The following is a 19,054-nucleotide window of genomic DNA, read 5'->3' as shown; positions in this document are numbered from 1 at the left end:
TTGTATAGTCCTGAAAGATGGTTAAAACTGGCAGAGGTTTGTGAAATGATCATCACTGTTATTAATATCATGATGTTACATCTTCACTAACACACCACCATCACAACCACTATCACCACCACCACTGCAGCATCATTATCAGTATCATCACAACTACAAATATGTTATCTACTGGATTCCTTTTCTTTCTGAGCAGTAATGCTTGTTAACTAACTTGCTTTAGAACTTTGTTCACAGAATCTTAGGGATAGAAAGAGGCTAGCACAATGGATTCTAGGGCCAACCTTCCTGGGTTCACATAATAGCTTTGGCATTTCTGAGTTGTGTAATCATGGACAACTTAAGAACTTCTTTGTACTTCAGTTTCCCAATCTGTAAAATGAGATAACTAACCACAACTAACTCACAAAGCTATTATGAGAATAAAATGTTTTATTATGTATAAAGTGCTAAGAACAACATCCAGCATATAAGTATATAACTATCATCTTCATTACATTCTTACATATCATTTCAAACTACTTAAAATCTACAATGTGTACCAATAAAAGCTCATGGTTAAAGCTATAAATATCAAATGTCCTGTTTCTACTTTTAAACTTTCATTTTAACTTTTCCCATGCTGTGATTTCTTTAAAAGTCCAGATCTGTGGAGCAGGACTCATATGCAGGACCATGACAAATGTCATGGGAATAATGTCTTGGTTGGAACACTGTCTTTTCCTCAAGGAATCAGAGCTCAGCTGAGGAGGAGGCACTGGCTACCTCCCATGGCCTTTCTGAGAGCATTCTTGACTTCCTGGTTCCTTAGGCAGTAGATGAATGGATTGAGCATGGGCGTGAGGACTGCATACACAGCTGAGATTAGTTTGTTGGAATTGAATGACCCAATAGCCCTGGGTCGGACATACATAAAAATCATGGCTGTGTAATAAATGATGACTACAGTGAGGTGGGATGCACAGGTGGAAAAGGCTTTCTTCCTTCCCTGGGTGGAGGGTATACGCAGGATAGTGGAGACAATGTAGATGTAGGAGAGAACAGTGGTGAAGAGAGGGAACACAAGAATGACAATAGCTAAGGCAAAGTCCACTAGCTCAGCTGTGGACATGTCTTTGCAGGCTAGTTTGAGGATTGGTGAGATGTCACAGAAAAAGTGGTTCATGACATTGGAGCCACAGAAGGCAACGTGAGAAATGAAATAGACCTTGATCACAGAGACCGTGAAACCACTTGTATAGGAGAAAGCTACCAGCTGCACACAGTAACCTGTGGTCATGATGACCGAGTATCGGAAAGGGTGGCAGATGGCCACATAGCGGTCATAGGCCATGGCTGCCAGGAGCACACACTCTGTGCAGGCAAGAGAGACAAAGAAGTAGAGTTGGGTCATGCAACCTGTGAAGGAGATGTGCCGTCTCTGCAGGAGGAATCCATCCAGCATCTTCGGGACTGTGATGGAGACATACCAGACCTCCAGGAAGGACATGCTACTCAGGAAGTAGTACATGGGCTTATGGAGAGAACGAGTGACCCAGACAGTGAACATGATGGTAAGATTTTCTACTACAACCAGCAGGTAGACCACAAGGAAGAGGAAGAAGAGAAGGACCTGCAGCCATGGGGCAGTGGGGAAACCCACCAGGATGAACTCACTGACCAGAGTGATGTTTCTCCCCAGCATGACTGAAAGCAAGGAGAGAAACTGACGTCTTCCAAGGCAATGCCTCAAATAATGAAGATGACTATGACATCAACAAAGAGAGAGAAATAAATTAGTATTTCAGTGTTTCCTGTGAATGCGACTCAAAATAAAATAATTTCACTTAGTAAGGACTATTTTGCAAATGTGACACACACCTACTTTCCATCAAAGTTTAAAAATTTTGTTTTATGAAAGTCTCTGAGAATCAGAATGTATCCCCACCTCTAATGCTCACTCAGCTGATGACAATGAATGATGGAATGTGACTAACCATGCCATCCCCAGCTCCTTGTCAGTGAACACAGACCCACTGTCTCTGTCTTGTTGGTTCCAGGTTTCTATTTAATTAGGAACTCAATGCACAAAGACTTACTCTTGCCTAAAGGACACCCAGAGCTTACTGAGGATAACATCAGGTCAGAGAAAGTTCCAAAAGTTAATATTTGGGTGATACCTTAGCTGTATTCCTTTGATCCAGCATACTTTCTTCAACATAGAGTCTAAGGAAATTTTTAAATAATAAAAATGATTAGAAAATTTTCAATGACTCCCCTATTGCCTTTAGATAAAGACGCAAATGTTTTATTTATCACACACAAGAGGCACTTCACATTTTGAATCCTACCTATGTCTCCAGTCCCATCTCTTGACACTCTCTAATTACGGTCCATGTTCCAGACATATTCAACCAGATTTTGCTCCCCCAGAGCACTATAACTTCTCTTGCACCCATGGCTTTGCATACACACCTCCCTCCCTCTTCCTTTTCCACCCACTCTCTAATCTTTACAAGACCCTCCCCAGGGCTGAGGCATCTCCTTGGTGTTGAGTCAAGTGCCTTCTCAGCATACCCACTGTTTTCAGTCACAGCTGTACCAAGTATCAAAATTTCTCCCCACTACAGTGTGACATCCAAAAGGAGAGTCTGTCCTTCATCACTCTAAACCCATTGCCTATAGAATGACTAGTTGAACACATGAAGACCTAATGAATACTGAATGCACAAGAGAATTGAAAGGTTGAGGCTTTGGGAACCATGGGAAATAGATCAGCAGCAAAAGAAAGTGACCTCAGGGTCCTTAACTGGCAGGAGGCAAATGTCCATCAGGCTGCACACATGTCCATAAATCCTCAGCTTGCATACCCAGGCTGCTTTCATGACAAACATATTCACAGAGACACTGGGTCTGAGCCCTGTTCTCAGGACACTTGGTAGGGCAGTGTATTAAATATCAGTGATTGCCTAGGGCTCTGGCCCAGAGAAGTGAGGAGAGTAGAGGGAGAATAGTGCATGAAGGTTGGGAGTCAGAATTACCTATGAACTAACCCTATGACTATAGTCTGTGTTAACCACAGAGTCATCTCTTGAAAACACATATGAATGAATGTGTATCTCCATTGAATACCACCTTCATCCAAAAGCCTGCCTTCTGACCACTGCTCAGCCTTCCCATCAAACTCTCGGATCGTCATGCTGTTTTCTTGGCATAGAGAGAGTAGGAGGACAACAGGGTTTCACTGTGATACCCAAAGGACTAGAGACCTTCTGACCATAGCTCACAGCAAGGGACTGGAGGATGAAGTGTGGGAATAGAGGTTATTGGCATCACCTCCTTTCTGTAGCAGCACATACTGGTAGAGCCACGTTGCTTTCTGCCTAAGAAGAAAATTTTCCCTTATCTTCAGCCTCCAACTCACACCCTCACCCCTGAGATAGCTCAGCTGTAAGGATTTCCTGGCCTAGTTCCTTAGTGCCTTTGAATAAATGCTTTCCCCGGAGGAAAAAGTATGGTTTGGCTGCAGTGAGTGGCTAGTTTTCCCACGTTTTAGCCTCAGTAGGAAGCACCACTAATGTAAAGTGTCCCACTCTTCATGATGTTTAAAACTTAACCCATTTCTACCCTCAGCTACACCAATTCCCCCACACTGTTCATCGCATAGTGGTTACGAGAACTGACTTGGAGTCAGGTCAGGGCTTGAAACTCGTTTCCATCATCTGTTAGCTATGTCATCTTGAACAGATTGCTAAACAATTATGTACTTCCATAAACTCTTTTACAGATGGTACGAATGATAATAAGCTTTCCTTACTTGTTTGTTATGAAAATTAAATGTGATGATCCACAGAAAATAGTTAAAACAGGCCGTAGTCCACGGTTATTCTCTGTAAGCATTGGCTATTATTATATTAGGTCATAACAACCCTCAAACATGCTTGCTTCATCATATGTACTCACGTTTCCACTCACGTATGCTCACATGCACACACAGTTATTCATTCTCTCTCTTTTACTCACTTTTTCTGTCATATCTGAAGAATGAGATAAGCTGAATTTCCCAGAGCGCAAGATTAGAGCATCTTTGAAGAATTCTGAGTTAGGATTATTCATTCCTTCTTCCTTATCTTCTCTCTAACTTATTGCTTCTATACACTCAAGCACGCCCCTCTTCATATCATATTCTCCTCTACTTTTTTTTTTACACAAATGTACCTCTCAGCAAGCTCCACTTTAAAGCACAGTGAAATGAGAATCATCTCTTTCTTTTTTTCCTGTTTTAAGATGACTGAGAGCTGGGCCCTCTAAGGAATTCTAGGAAAGAAATCTCTTTCATTGTGCTATAGGACCTTTTTTTCAGCCCTGTATGTGCTTGTTGTCAAAGGAAAACAATAGACACTGACAGACAACTCCTGGAACAAGAAATTTATCCTTTGGACAGTGGTCCAACACCCAAACGATCCTGCACCCGCCTAAATTTCCCTAACCTCGAGTAAAGGTGGACTGTGCACTGAATCTTCATTTCCCCATTCATTCCCCACAACACCTGTCCAGGAATGGTGCCTGAAGTCATTTTCCCATGTCCCTCTTCATCTTCCTTGTTACCTTCTCTGGGGTCGGTCAATCTCTCCTGATACATCCAACCACTCACCACACTTCATCTGTCCTCTTTTAAGAATGGAAATTTCTTCAGATTTTTACACTGATCATAAGAAAGAAGGCTGGTGTGCAGCTGTTTGTACTCCTTGGGAATATGAGTCTGGTGTTTGTTTAGACCACCTGGCAGATATTACAGCACTAAGGCAAGAAGACAAGATCAGAGGCAGGAGAGTATATTCAGCCCTTGCATACCTTTTGCCCTTTTCTTCCCCCCAGGAAGCTCACTTACACTCCTTCTGGCCTGACTCTAGGGAAACCGTGTGTGCTGCCAACTATGTCCAGGGGACCTGGCCAGGGAAGGCAAACCTCCATCCATCAATTTCTATTTATACATGCACCATGCTTCTCTGTATCTATGGTTGTGGTGAACTCCTTTCCTTCTACTCTTATGTGCCAGGTGATGCAACACCAAAAACCAGGATAAGAAAACTAAGTAGGTAACAGAGGTTACCATATGAGGTAACAGAGGCATTCATTTGTGCATTCTTTACATCAAACATGCTTTCTGTTTTATGGATCCTTTTGTTATGTGTACAGCACTATGTTAGACATTCTTTGGAATAAAAATATATAGGTCAAGATCTCTGCTCCCTGGAAACCTATAATGTTACAAGTAAAATAAGAAGTACACACTGTAATGTATAGAATGTGCCGTGTGCCATAAGAGAGGTACAAATAAAATGTTCTAGGAAATCCAAGACAGGAGAAATGCCTTCTCATTGGGGAAACCTAGAAAAGATTTCATCAAAGAGGTGATAGAATCATAGGAGCAAGAGAGTTTGGAAGTAGTATGATAGGAAATAATTTTGGTTCAGCTGTCAGGTTCCTAATCAGGGTTCCATTATTTTTTAGATATTTGAGCTCAGAAAAATTGTCTTCATTCCTCAGTTTATTTATCCATAAAATGAGGAACAATAGTTGTCTTGTAAACACTGGATCATTGGTGCTAAGATTAAAATGGCAAATTTTATGTTACATATGCATTACCAAAATAAAAAGCAATATGCATATGAAAACAGTTCTAAAACTGAATTGAGACAACCACACAAACGTAAAATATTATCTGTGCTGGAGTATGAACCACAACCAGGATCTCTTCTCTACCTAACGCATGGCAACTGTCCACTCATGCTTTCCTGCACCAAACAGTAATATCTGAAAGAGATGGTATAGTCTGTTAGAGTTGCTAAATGTATAAAGCTGTAACTATGTGTCATTTATACTTTGAATTGTTCCTCATCAATCAAATCAGTAGGAAAAAAAGATTAGAAGGTTTTCAGTGTTAAGAGTCTAGCACAGGAAAGAATATAGAGTAATGGTGGCAAAAGGCGAGATGACAATAATGAGGTCTCCGCAGTGGCTAGAGGTCACACCCACTGCCTTGAACACCAGGAAGCATTCAATCGTTTAATGAACATTTGCAAAGTGTGCACTATGCTAAGAAAAGTGTGAGGTGACAACCCCTCCTGTCTTTCAAATTGTCCACAGCCTAGTAAGCTCTCAGAGCCTCTGCTATTAATTTTGCCCCAAATTACCATGAAGACTATAATCAACTGCTAGAACTTCATTCATAGAAGAACGAAGGCCCAGAAGATGCATGTGTGCCTCAGTTAGTAACCACATGTGACTGAAGGGAGCTGAAGCAGTGGCCTGGGAAAAAAAAAAAAAAAAAAGAAATCCTAGAGAAACTTATTCTAGCCCTTGAAAATCTAAAGATCTGTGTGTGACTAAGTGGAATTTCATGGAGAACCACGGACCTTGCCCTTCTCCTCCCCACTCCCCCACCACCATATTCTATGTCCAAAGGCAGACGGTGAGTTGGTATTAATTCTGGAAGGCTGGCACCACTGATCTTCATGAAATAAGACTAAGGAGCATGAAAATCAGGGAAGGTAAAGTCCCCTGAGGAATGAGTCTAAGAGAAAATGAAGACATCTGTGCTGTAAGCCCTCTCTTCTCTACCTAATGCATGGCAACTGTCCACTCATGCTTTCCTGCACCAAACAGTAATATCTGAAAGAGCTGGTATAGTCTATTAGAGTTGCAAAATGTATAAAGCTGTAACTATGTGTCATTTATACTTTGAATTCTTCCTCATCAATCAACTAAATTAAAACAGCATCAATGCATGAATTTCATGAGAAGTAAAACTCCATATAAAATTTAAAAAAAAAATAGTTTTTAGTACTGCACACAAGAGCAAAATGTTTGCTGTACACATCACTGAAACCAAAAAGGAGGGGACAACTTACGTTTATTATTAGGAAGCCACTGAAATCAATCAAATTTCTATTAAATTATTTGGTATAAAAAGACATAATAATGTCATGTGTTTCTTTTTTAAATAAACTTTTTATTTTGGAATAATTTTAGATTTACACAAAAGTTGCAATGACAGTAAAGACAGTTCTACTTTACTCCTCACCCAGTTTCAGTTTCCCCTAATACTATCATCTTATATTACCAGATCTACTTGTCAAAACTAAGAAACCAAAACAGGCACATTATTCTTAACTGTACTACAAATTTTGTTCAGATTTTATCAGTTTGTCTATTAATACAGGATCCAGTCCAGTATTCCACATCCCATTTACTTTCCATGTCTCTTTGGTCTCCTCTGATCCAACAATTTTTCAGTCTTTCCTTTTATTTCATGACAGTATAGGGTGTTAAATGAAGGGACACAGGGTTTTCAGAGCTACAGAAGGATTGTTTCTTTTAAAATGCTATACATACAGAAAAGTTTGGGGGTCGTTTTATATTTCTGTTCAATGTGAAATGGTAGCCAATAATAAAAGATATTGGATCATTAAGTTCAAGTCCAAAGGAAAAAAAAAAAGATTGTTAATCACCATTGTCACGGGTTCATCTCTTTAAACCTCAAACTTAGCATCTCTGTTAGAAAATGCCTGAGCCTTATCAGGTTGTGATTCAGTCAGTTTGGGCTTCATCAAGTAACCTCCCACTCAATTAACAGTATAGGGACAGACAATAGTTTAAAAGTAAAGAGCACTCAAGACAAGTATTTAACTTCAACACATTTTTACTAAAGGAGCACTTAAGGTAAAAGGAACAAGTTTACAATGTAAAAATTCATTGATACATTACCAAGCCTGGGAGCCCCTGCTCCTCCAGGCACAGCTGGACATCAGAAAGCTCCTCCTTGTCTCAGTTACAGAGAATTTATAGCACTTTTCATTTGCATTCAATCGAATCATATTCTATTTTTACATTTGAACCACAAGTGGTTCATGAAGTGCCCTAATTCACGAGTGGTTCAGAATCAAAGGAGAGTATCCACAGCATTATCAGAGACTTAGCCTTGAATGTCTGCAAAACTTGACTGATAATATTTCTACTAATTAAGCCATGACTTCTGTAAGAGCAATATTGCAACTTTTTACTTACACAAAATATACAAATTTAGAAAAGGTTACTATTACTTGTCTCTAACTTATTAATATAGTTTTATTTCATTCTGCGATTAGTTTAGCCATTACAACATGTTGATAAGCATACATTTGATTAGAACTATATTCAGCCTTGCTACATTAGTTATGACTTATCTATGATTAAAGTAACAGCTGCAGCCAGTCCCATCCTGTTTTCTTTTTACACAGAGAAGTAGATGGTTACATATTATCTATATCTAAGAAGGTTGAGCAGGCCTTTCCGCTTTCTTGAAAATATTCACAGCTTTCATTATGTTTAGCTTCTCCTTCAGTATAATTTTCTAATATAGGACTTGAAGGATATGAATCATCTGTCCCAGTTATAGTAAAGCCTTTACACTTTTTATCATTTGGAAATTGTACGTGAGTGTTTTTAGGTAAAAGTTCTGTTAAATATGCTTCTATATCAGAAGGAATAACTGTTTCTTCACTATCAGAACAATAAGCATCAGGTGGTAAATGAGAGCAGTGTAGAGAGAAGGAGTCAGCATCCTCATTATCAGATTCCTCAGTAGAAATATTATCCTGTGACACCATCTAACATTCATTTGCACAGGGTGCATAGTGGGCAACAGATTAAGGTAAGGATCAAAAGGAAAACTGAGACCATACTCTGAAGAAACTTGAAAGTCAGTCTAAGAAACCTGGATTATATTCAGAGTTGGTGGGAATCAGTATAAATTTTTGAGCAAAGGAGCTGCTTATATTGATTCTCACTTGCCCTTAGATGGTAACTGCCTCTGGCCACTTTGAGCAGCCATCCAACCTGAATGACAGTCTGGATTCAATACTGCCTCTTTACTGATAGAAGGAGTGGAGACTTTCCCTGACACTGCCAGAGAGAATTACAGTAGAGTCACATTGTCTATGCAATATTTTAAAAGATTTGCAGACAAGAAAAAAATGGTTTGTATCAAACAGGATTAAATGTAACTGGGATAAAATAAAGCCCTATATCTAGTTTAAGGGGGAAAAATAATTACATCAGTGGAGGATGGGGGAATATCTAACCTGTTTATTAATAGTTCATTTGAAAAATCACAAGAGGTTTTTATGACCTCAAATTCAATGCAAGCCATGAGGGTCATGTGACTACTAGAATTGAGTCCAAAGTCAAAAGAGTTGCCAGTCTGGCTTAAACATTCTCTGATTCCTTGTTTATTCTACAGTGAAAATGTGCAGGACATTGTGTTCAGCCCTGTTCCTATACCCAAAGATTTGGTTTCAATTTTTGAAACCAGAATTTGAGGTGCTGTTTTTTTTTCATCTTGAAAAGTAATGCATTTTATAGATAAAAGCTAGGGAGATAAAGAAAAGCATAATGAAGAAAGTCTACATCACTTTTTTACTTCCTATTAACAGAGGTTAGCTTAAAAGGGAGTTTCATACAATAGTGATGCCCAGAAGAGGACACGCCTATTCCAGACCAGTACCCCATTTCAGAAACTTATTCTATGGGGACAATTAGGAGATACACTTTTTTTTTTTTTTTAATCTTCATTTTATTGAGATATATTCACATACCACGCAGTCATACAAAACAAATCATACATTCGATTGTTCACAGTACCATTACATAGTTGTACATTCATCACCTAAATCAATCCCTGACACCTTCATTAGCACACACACAAAAATAACAAGAATAATAATTAAAGTGAAAAAGAGCAATTGAAGTGAAAAAGAACACTGGGTACCTTTGTCTGTTTGTTTCCTTCCCCTATTTTTCTACTCATCCATCCATAAACTAGACAAAGTGGAGTGTGGTCCTTATGGCTTTCCCAATCCCATTGTCACCCCTCATAACCTACATTTTTATACAACTGTCTTCGAGATTCATGGGTTCTGGGTTGTAGTTTGATAGTTTCAGGTATCCACCACCAGCTACCCCAATTCTTTAGAACCTAAAAAAGGTTGTCTAAAGTGTGCATAAGAGTGCCTACCAGAGTGACCTCTCGGCTCCTTTTGGAATCTCTCTGCAGGAGATACACTTTTGATGAACTTTTTATCCAGTCATTTTCAAATTATTATGAGAAGATACTTATGAGGTTATATAATTGTTTTGGCACAAATAGATATGTATATTATATAAGAAAACGTAATAAGAAAGGACTAGCAATTTAATGCCCAATATCTTGCTAGTAGTGCTAGTAACCTTGCATGTATTTTATCAAGCAACAGGCAACTATCAAAATATGGGCAGCATTTTTTATCAAAATGGGGAAAAGAAAGGCAACAAAATAAGGGTTTAGTCTTGACTCAAATAGAGTCAAGAGGCTGTCCTGGAGGTTTACTCCCATGCATGCTCCACCGAGATATGCCAAATGACCACAATATGAAAAGCCCAAGTCAACAGTAGTCCTGAAAACTTTAAAGAATACCCAGATCCCTATTTGGGATGCTATAAAAGTTTCACTCACTAAGTTTACTCTTCAGAGTCTTAAATCCTTTAGAGAGCTCCTATGCCAGCTAAGTCTCTAAACCCAGAGGCATGCTCCCCACACTCTAGTGACATGTGAGGGTTCTAGTTCCAGTACAGGCCAACACTTTCTATGGGTGTAGCACACATGCCCTGCCTAAATGACTCCAATTTATATTCATTTATAATATTTATTCATAGCCACCTGTGCTAGACCCTTTTCTGGGCCATGGTAATAAAATGATGAACAAGCAAATGTGATCCCTCTTTCCATGGACCTTATAATCTAATTACAGAGACAGAAGATTAAATGAACCGCATTCAACCACCAAGTTCACTGCGAATCTGGGCAATGACCCCATTGATTTAGGAAGTGAAGCTGGTGAGCCCTGTAGTTCAGGAGGTGACAGGTTGCCAATACATAAATTCTCAGTTTCTTAGCTCCTTGCATTGGAGCTCATACTACTATGATCTCCCTCTGGACTCTTATTTTGCTCATAGGATAAAGCTGGTGTCCTATGACAAGAAGGGATTTCATCCACAAGACCCCTGATACTTTTCCATAATGAAGCCTCTGCTTTCTTGAATGGCTTCCTTCTTCTCTTTCTCTTTTCTACCCCTTCTGTCTCAGAATTAAGACACAGAAACAGATCCAAGAGGAATGATTTAATAAGACACTAGTTCTACATTTGCTTGTTAAATACTGAAGTTCAAGAAGGAAATACCTGAAACTGTCGAACCATGACCCAGTAGCCTTGATTCTTGAAGATGATTGCATAACTATGTAGTTTACATAGTGTGACTGTGATTGGGAAAATCTTGTGGATCATACTCCCTTTATCCAGTGTCTGGACAGCTGAGTAGAAAAATGGGGACGAAATCTGAATGAAAAATAGGGTGGGATGGGGGAATGGAATGCTTTAAGTGTTCTTTTTTACTTTTATTTTTATTATTATTATTTTTATTTATTTATTTATTTATTTATTTATTTATTTATTTTAGAGTAAGGAAATGTTCAAAAATAGATTGGGGTGATGAATGCACAACTATATGATGGTACTGTGAACAGCTGATTGTATACTGTGGATGATTGTATGGTGTGTGAATATATCTCAATAAAACTGAATTAAAAAAAAATATTGTGCTCAGTCATCTCTTCTACTTATGGTCAACCCTTTCCACCCCACCAGGATGCACGATTCATGGAACTTGCTCTGCGTAGTTTACAATGACACTGGACCACCCTCTTGCCTGTATTTTACAGCCTTGTTCCATGGAAATACAGCTTCTAGCTTGCAAGTCATCACTCTTCCTCTCTCTGAGCTAGTTACAAGGAATTATTCCCCAGCCTTTGGGGGCGCCTATGAAACTCTTGTCCCTAATTTAGGGTCTAAGAACTCCAAGGGACTTCGTAGAAGATACAGATTCCAAATTTAAAAGAATTTCCTAAGACTTAACACCTTCCCCTTACTCATTACTGCTTGGTTTCCCGGTGTTACCATCCTGGCCCTGGTACAGGTGCAGAGTATGGCGTAGGGCCCTCTTGACCTCTTGGTTGCGCAAACAGTAAATGATGGGGTTGAGCAATGGTACGATGACAGCATAGAGCACAGAGACCAGCTTGTTAGTGTCAAAAGCTGAGAGTGCCTTGGGCCTGGCATAGATGAAGATGCTGGCTGCATAGAAGATGATCACAACAGTGAGGTGAGAGGCACAGGTGGAAAAGGCTTTGTGGCGTCCAGCAGCGGAGGGAATGCGCATCACAGTACCAACAATGGCCATGTAGGAGGCCCCAGTGACAGAGAGTGGCCCAAGCAGGATAACAATGGCCAAGAGGAAGTCTGTAAGCTCAGCTGTAGACATGTCAGTGCATGAGAGGTTGAGCAAGGGGGAGACATCACAGAAAAAGTGGTTGATGATGTTGGGGCCACAGTAAGAAGTAAGAAATGAGAAACACTTTGACCATGGAGATGCCAAAACCTCCAGCCCAGGAGCCAGCTGCCAGCTGCACACACAGTTGGCCACTGACAACGACAGGGTAGTGGAGAGGATGGCAGATGGCCACATAGCGATCATAGGCCATGACGGCGAGAAGGACACACTCAGTACATCCCAGGCCCAGGAAAAAGTAGAGCTGTGTCATGCAGCCCTCAAAGGAGATTAACTGTCCATGACCCTGTTTGGATCCAAGAAAGCCAGCAAGCATTTTGGGAATAGTGACAGTGACATACCAGATGTCCAGGAAGGACATATTAGTGAGAAAGAAGTAAATGGGTTTGTGGAGAGTGGAGTGGTTCCTAATTGCCAGGATGATGAGTGTGTTCTCAGTCAGCACCAATACATAGGCCAGAAGAGAAAGGGCAAACAACAGTGCCCGCAGTGGTGCAGGAGCTAGGAAGCCCAGCAACACAAACTCACTCACTCTCCTGCTCTGGTTCCTTTGCTCCATGAGGCTGGTCTTGCCCACTGCTCTTCAGGAGACAAGAACACACTGCATCTTTCAGAGGCAAAAGAAGAGCACAGCCTTTCTTTTGGTGGGGGAAATCTATTGAGAAAATATATAGTGCATATAATTAAACATTGAACTGATGCCACTGCTTTCTAATCCAAAAAATGAGCTAATAAAAAAATAGACAAGAATAAGTGTTTTTGTATTGGGGATAGGATAGGAGCCTATTCTGCCCCTGGAGAAGCATGTATTGAGAAATCAGAGGTAAAAATAATGCTAGCTGGTTCCTGAAGCAAACATAGATAAAAACCAAAAATAATAATAGCATCTATGCTACCCTGCAGTGAGAGTTTGTCGATGAGCTGGATAGTGACTCTGTTTAGAGTAAATAAGATACACAGTGTAGTAATAATAAAATATAGAACAACTGAACATATACAATGTGTTATTAGGACAGGCAGTGTTCTAAAAAATTTGCAGACAATTCATTTGATCTTCACAACAACTCTGTGAGGTAATACGATTATCAGACCCATTTAACACCTGATGAAACGGAGGCTTACAAAAATTAAGTGATGTGTTTCAGGTCACACAAAACTAAGAGATACAATGAAGAAGTGCCAACACCTCAGAGTGTCTAAAACATTTAGGTGGTGCAAAGGAGGGACTGTGAGGTACATCATGGATTTACATCCTGGAGAGGGAATATTTCGGGCTCATCTAGGGGAGCAGCTCCCACATGTAAGAAGAAGAACAAGGCAGAATAAAGAAGGTCACAACATCTGTAGAATTAAAATTCCATGTAATCTAGTATTAAGAGGAAGACCCAGGACCCAGCTGGTAATCAGATTAGGAAGTGGATTCTGGATGGCAGAAGAATTAAGAATTCCATTGATTCTGAAAGTTGTGCAAACACAAACCTCTCTTGGAATGAGAGCAGACCACCTTCCTTGAGCATCACAACCAATATAAAAGCATAGATTTAGCAGGGTACTCTCTTTTGTTTATGCAGGTATCAAAAATAAAATTTGCCTTTTCAAAACTTCAAGCCTTTGCTGGGTCTGACATGGATTAGTAGTTGGCATCTCCACAAGGGAGTTGGTATGAATAAAGGGTATTGTCAGCCAGTGTCCTCATATGGCCCTGGCATTGGGAGGCAGTACAGAGATTAGAAAGGAGAATGGGGCAGAGTTCGCCGAATATCTGGGTGCTACGTCCTCCAGGAGATATCTTATTTTTCAGCCTTAAGCCTGCTCTTATGTGGTTCCTATGTGATTAGCGAGGCAAAATGTGCTGAGACATCAAACTCCAACCTTCTAATGGTTTTATATCTGAGTTTCCCTTTTCTTTATTATCTGCCATCAGTACATGAGCATTACTCAGTTCCTGAGCCCTTGGCATTTCTTGTAATACTAGAGTACTATAATGCAACTTCAAAAGGCTCATACCTCTGTCTTGCATTTCCCATCACTACCATTCTTACCATCCATACCTACAATTTGATTTATTGCAAAATATATAGTGGATCAACTATGTTCCAGATCATAGGTTGGGTTGTGGTACATCAAAAATAATTAAGACATGTACTCAGTCTTCCAGTATCTCACAATCTAGCAGTAGGGGTGGTTTTTTCATCTTTTCCCTGGAAGGTTATGTTGCCGTTTCTATCCCTGCACCATGCACCAGCCCCCATAAATGGGAACCTCAAACCTACACTTGTCATTGGTGGTGTCAGCCTTGATCCTTTCTTCTCTATCACTGCCTCACATGCCATTTGTGGACATGGTGATGCCCCCTGGCCACAGACCTTCTTGCTTATCTTTTAATCTTTGTTCTCTTTTCTATCTTTACTTTTGATGGTCTGCACATTAAAAAAAAAAATCAGTCTTTTACACATAAACTCCTAACTGACCTCTCTGGCTTAATCTCTCACTTAAAGCTCAAATGTGACCATTTTACTCCCTACTTAAAACCTTTCCAAAGTCCCCCACTGCCTACATGATAATGGTTAAGCTTTATTTAACAAGGCATACTGGTACTTCAGATTCGGTCACTGCTGTCACTAAAACTAATGTCTCACCATAGACTACCTTGTATTTGTGCCCTTCATATCTCAGCACAAAATCAACTCCGTAACTTTGCTCATGCTGCAAACTCCCTTGTTTGGCTGACTCCCATTTGGCCTTCAGGTCTTGGTTCATGACACATCTTCTCTTGAAAGGCATTAATTACCTTTTTATCTTTCCTCTCTCCTCAGGTTTGATACAGTGACTTTCTTTACTGCCTCCATTTGTGCCAGGCAAGCCTGTCTATCACATTACTTGCTAGCTTGTTACTGGTGTTAATCAAGTAGATGTAAAGAAGGATCTGTGTTGCCAAAGTAACCCCCATAGCTCCTTAATGGTAATAGCAAGTAATAATAATTCCCTGGAAGGCACATGGGTCCCTCAAATACAATGTCCTGAAAGTCTTTCCTCAGCCTACTCATCCCCTATCACAATGAATGACATTAGCTTCCATGAAGTCACCTACACCAGAAATATGGAAGTTTCCTAAATTTTCTATACCCATTCCTCCCCATACCCCACCCACAACTAATTAAGTCCTCTTTTCTTTGTCTCTCATATATGTCCTATTTCCTCTTTCCTATATTCCCCCTAGTCTCCTGTACTAGGTCCTTCCTATTTCTTGATTTAAAATTTCAGTATCCTTTACCCAGACTTTCTCCCTCCAGTCTTAACTTTCATCAATCTTAACTCTACCTACTTCTCAAATAAGATTTCTACATAGAAATCTGACTACACCAACCCCCACTGACCACAAGAACAGTTTTGCAGAAACATACAACCCTCCCAACAAAGTATCAAAATGTATCTCATTTTAACTTTTCTACAACAATCTAGTCATTGCATTATTGCACATCATTTTCCTTTTTATAAACATGTTGCGATCTTCTTTACATCTCTGTATTTACACTTACTCTTCTCTCTGTCAGAAACACCCAGCCCTACTCCTTAGAATTGTTATTCATCTTCCAAATTTCAGTTCCTTCCTTCTAACCCTCCAGAAATATCCAAATTTCAGCAGGCATAATTAGGTTATTTACTGGTATTTCTCTCTTCTTCTGACAGAGTTTCCTATTATAGGGTCTGCTTATAGTAACTGCTCAGTAAAGATATTTAAATGGCTGCATGGAAGCATGGATGGATGGAATAAAAGGAGAAAGGTGTGTTGTGGGAAGAACAGACAAATTGCAGGAAATAGGAATGCAATATAGAGGAGACAGAATGTAAAAAGGATTGGATAGAAGTGATCAGGAGTAGAGACTTTGAATGGATTACAAGAAAATTTGACATTGTTGGAATGAAGAGTAGGGAAGACATGCATTGAATGCAGAAGAGAGGGTACATCTGAAGGGACAAGATAAAATATGTGAGGAAGTTAGATTAAGTGCAAAGAGACTGGAAATTCTATCAGTAAGATGTTTAAAGGATGAGCTTGCATTGTGGACAACATATCCAATGAGAGACTATTATGTGAAGATATACAGTTTGGAAAGGACAGAATAGGAATGTATAATAGAAAGGTTGTAGGGAGGGCAAAAGATGAATAAAGTGATAATAGTCTAAATATCAATATAGTGGACCAATATGAACAATGTGGATAGTAGTATTGGGTTTGGGTTTTGTTAGGTAAAGAGAAGAAAAGGAAGATGGATGCATTGGACAAAAGTAGAGAGAATTTTGGAGAACTGACCACATGAAGATGAACACAGCAGATAACAGGACCCACTCACTTTATTCAGATGTCTTTGACTCAGCATCTTTCTGATATGGCCAGGCTGGTTAGGACAGGACTTAGGGAATGTATGCAAAAGAAAGATGCAGCAAAAGAACAAAGAAAGATGCTATAGAGAGCCCATCCTCCCATCCTCCCATGGTCAGAGAACACTGCCAAACCAGGAAAGATGCCTTTATCTTGTCTCTCCCCTCTTTAGTCCTCGATTCACTCCCTCCTTCTGACCCTTTGGGATGACTCCAAGGAAGAAGCCCAAGAGAACAAAAGAGATACAAGAGAAAAGAAATATTGGGGCAGAGGTTAAGAAAAGGGTATGTTTGGGAGACTCAGGAAATAGAAATTTACCAAGAAAGCAACACGAAAGAGGCTGGGTTATGACACCCCCACAAACTCATACATTTCTCTCCTTACATTCTCCTTCCCCATCAGTTTCCACCTCTCTTCATCAGGCCATACTGTGCTCAAAAGAAAACCTGGGCTTTAGGCCAGGTCAATTTGGTTTTATATACTAGCTCAGTCATATAATCTTAGGCAATTTATTTAACCTATTTGAGCCTTAGATTTTTAATATTTCAAGTGGGATTAATATACCTCACAGGGTGGTTGAGAGGAATAAATGTTCAAAGATATAGAGTACCTGAAACATGGTAAGGGCTCAATAGCTGGACTGTCCCTTTTTCTCCTGATCCCATATGGGTAACATCCTTAAAATCTCTGATGTCCTAGAAGGGGCACTGAATTGAGAGTTAGGTAGTGTTCCTCGATTTTGTTTTCATGACTGTAATTGATATTTTGTTTAATCTAGGACTTTGTAATATATCAGTTAATTTTCTAAAAATTGATAACATATATTTCAGGGTGTTTTGAGGATTAAAGAAAACAAAGTTTGTGACAAATGTCTGGCACAGGAATTAGCCCACACTAAACAGTATAATGTAGAGGTTAATAATGCGAGCTCTGAATTACACTGCTTGGGTTCAACCATGTGGCCTTGGGCAAATTGTTCAACTTCTCTGTGCCTCTGTTTTATTATCTGTAAAATGGTAATAAAAATAGTGCCTACCTCACAGAGTCATTGTGGGAAATGAATTAATAGAAAAGGACATAAATCTGTACATACATAAATGTCATTGGCATGCTGTATTTTAGTTGAAAAACTATCAAAGCCAGCAGCTGGTTGAATTAGCATTGATTTGATTGATATAGTAGTCTGCATAATGAGGAATCTTAACAAAAGTTTCGACTTATTAAGCCATAATTATTTCAATATATATACTGTTTAATACATTTGATAAACCCAACATCCATGAGTACAGAGGAGGTATATCCTTAGTATAGCAAATTCAGGTCACATTTGCTTATCCGAAACAAATGGAGCACTTGGAATTGTCAGATTTTAAAGAATATGCTGCATACACTATAGATCTCCTAACATTCCCCAGGAGTTCTGAAGCAGCATCCTAAAATAATACATTAGTATCTCTACCACTAATAAGTGATTATTTATAGAACAAGGAGCAAATAAAAATTATTTAAAAATCTCATATTAGTTGGCAACAAGTTTTGCCGTCCCATAAGTTTAGGCGCTAAACTTAGAGGAAAACGCTCAGTTTTCCAAATTGGATTTGGGAATTGCAGATAAGGGCTCATGGAGTCTGCATCTGTTTAAAGCTAAATGCATATGACAAATGGGAAAATACTAGATATATTCTAACTAAAACTGAAGTAAGAGAAGAACATTCTTTACTCCCCTTATTTCACATCGCTTTGAAAGTTTTTAAGAGATGGACAATAAATATTGAAAAAATAAATTAAAAAATATTGTTTACATATAATATGCTCATGGAAAACAAGAGTACTAATCTAAAAACTGTTAGACAATTGTACAAAATAATATAGAAAGACCACACGTATCTTTTGCCCAGTTACCCACAGTGGTTAAGATCTTACAAAATATGGTACAACATCACAACTAGAATATTACTACAGATATTGTGAAGATACAGAACACTTTTATCACCACAAGAATCCCTCATGTTGCCCTTTTGTAGCCAGACCCACTTCCTTCCTTCCTTCATCCCCTCCTTAACCCCTAGTAATGACTAATCTATTCTCCATTTGTATAATTTGCCATTTCTGGAATATTATATAAATAGAATCATATACTATGCAACTTTTGGAATTGGCTTTTTTCATTCCACACAATTCTCTGGAGATTCATTCAGGTCAAAGTGTACATCAATAGTTCATTCTTTTTCTATTGCTGAGTGAATTCCATGGTATTGATATATCACA

General features: G+C 39.2%; 2 protein-coding genes and 1 pseudogene across 2 annotated transcripts; all 3 read right to left on the bottom strand.

Annotated features, from left to right (window-relative positions):
* Positions 1-19,054, bottom strand: part of LOC119536993 — a 299,931-nt pseudogene that overhangs the window by 218,122 nt on the left and 62,755 nt on the right.
* On the bottom strand, positions 740-1,684 carry LOC119536988 (olfactory receptor 6-like). The gene has a single exon (XM_037839626.1). It carries the CDS (start codon positions 1,682-1,684, stop codon positions 740-742), a length of 945 nt encoding a protein of 314 aa, XP_037695554.1.
* On the bottom strand, positions 11,980-12,961 carry LOC119536987 (olfactory receptor 226-like). The gene is given in 2 exon segments (XM_037839625.1): positions 11,980-12,454; positions 12,456-12,961. Coding segments are annotated over 2 exon segments (981 nt in total).

The sequence above is a fragment of the Choloepus didactylus genome, chromosome 6, assembly GCF_015220235.1.
Source record: "Choloepus didactylus isolate mChoDid1 chromosome 6, mChoDid1.pri, whole genome shotgun sequence".
NCBI classification, from domain to species: domain Eukaryota; kingdom Metazoa; phylum Chordata; class Mammalia; order Pilosa; family Megalonychidae; genus Choloepus; species Choloepus didactylus.
This window is presented reverse-complemented; position numbering and strand designations above follow the sequence as displayed.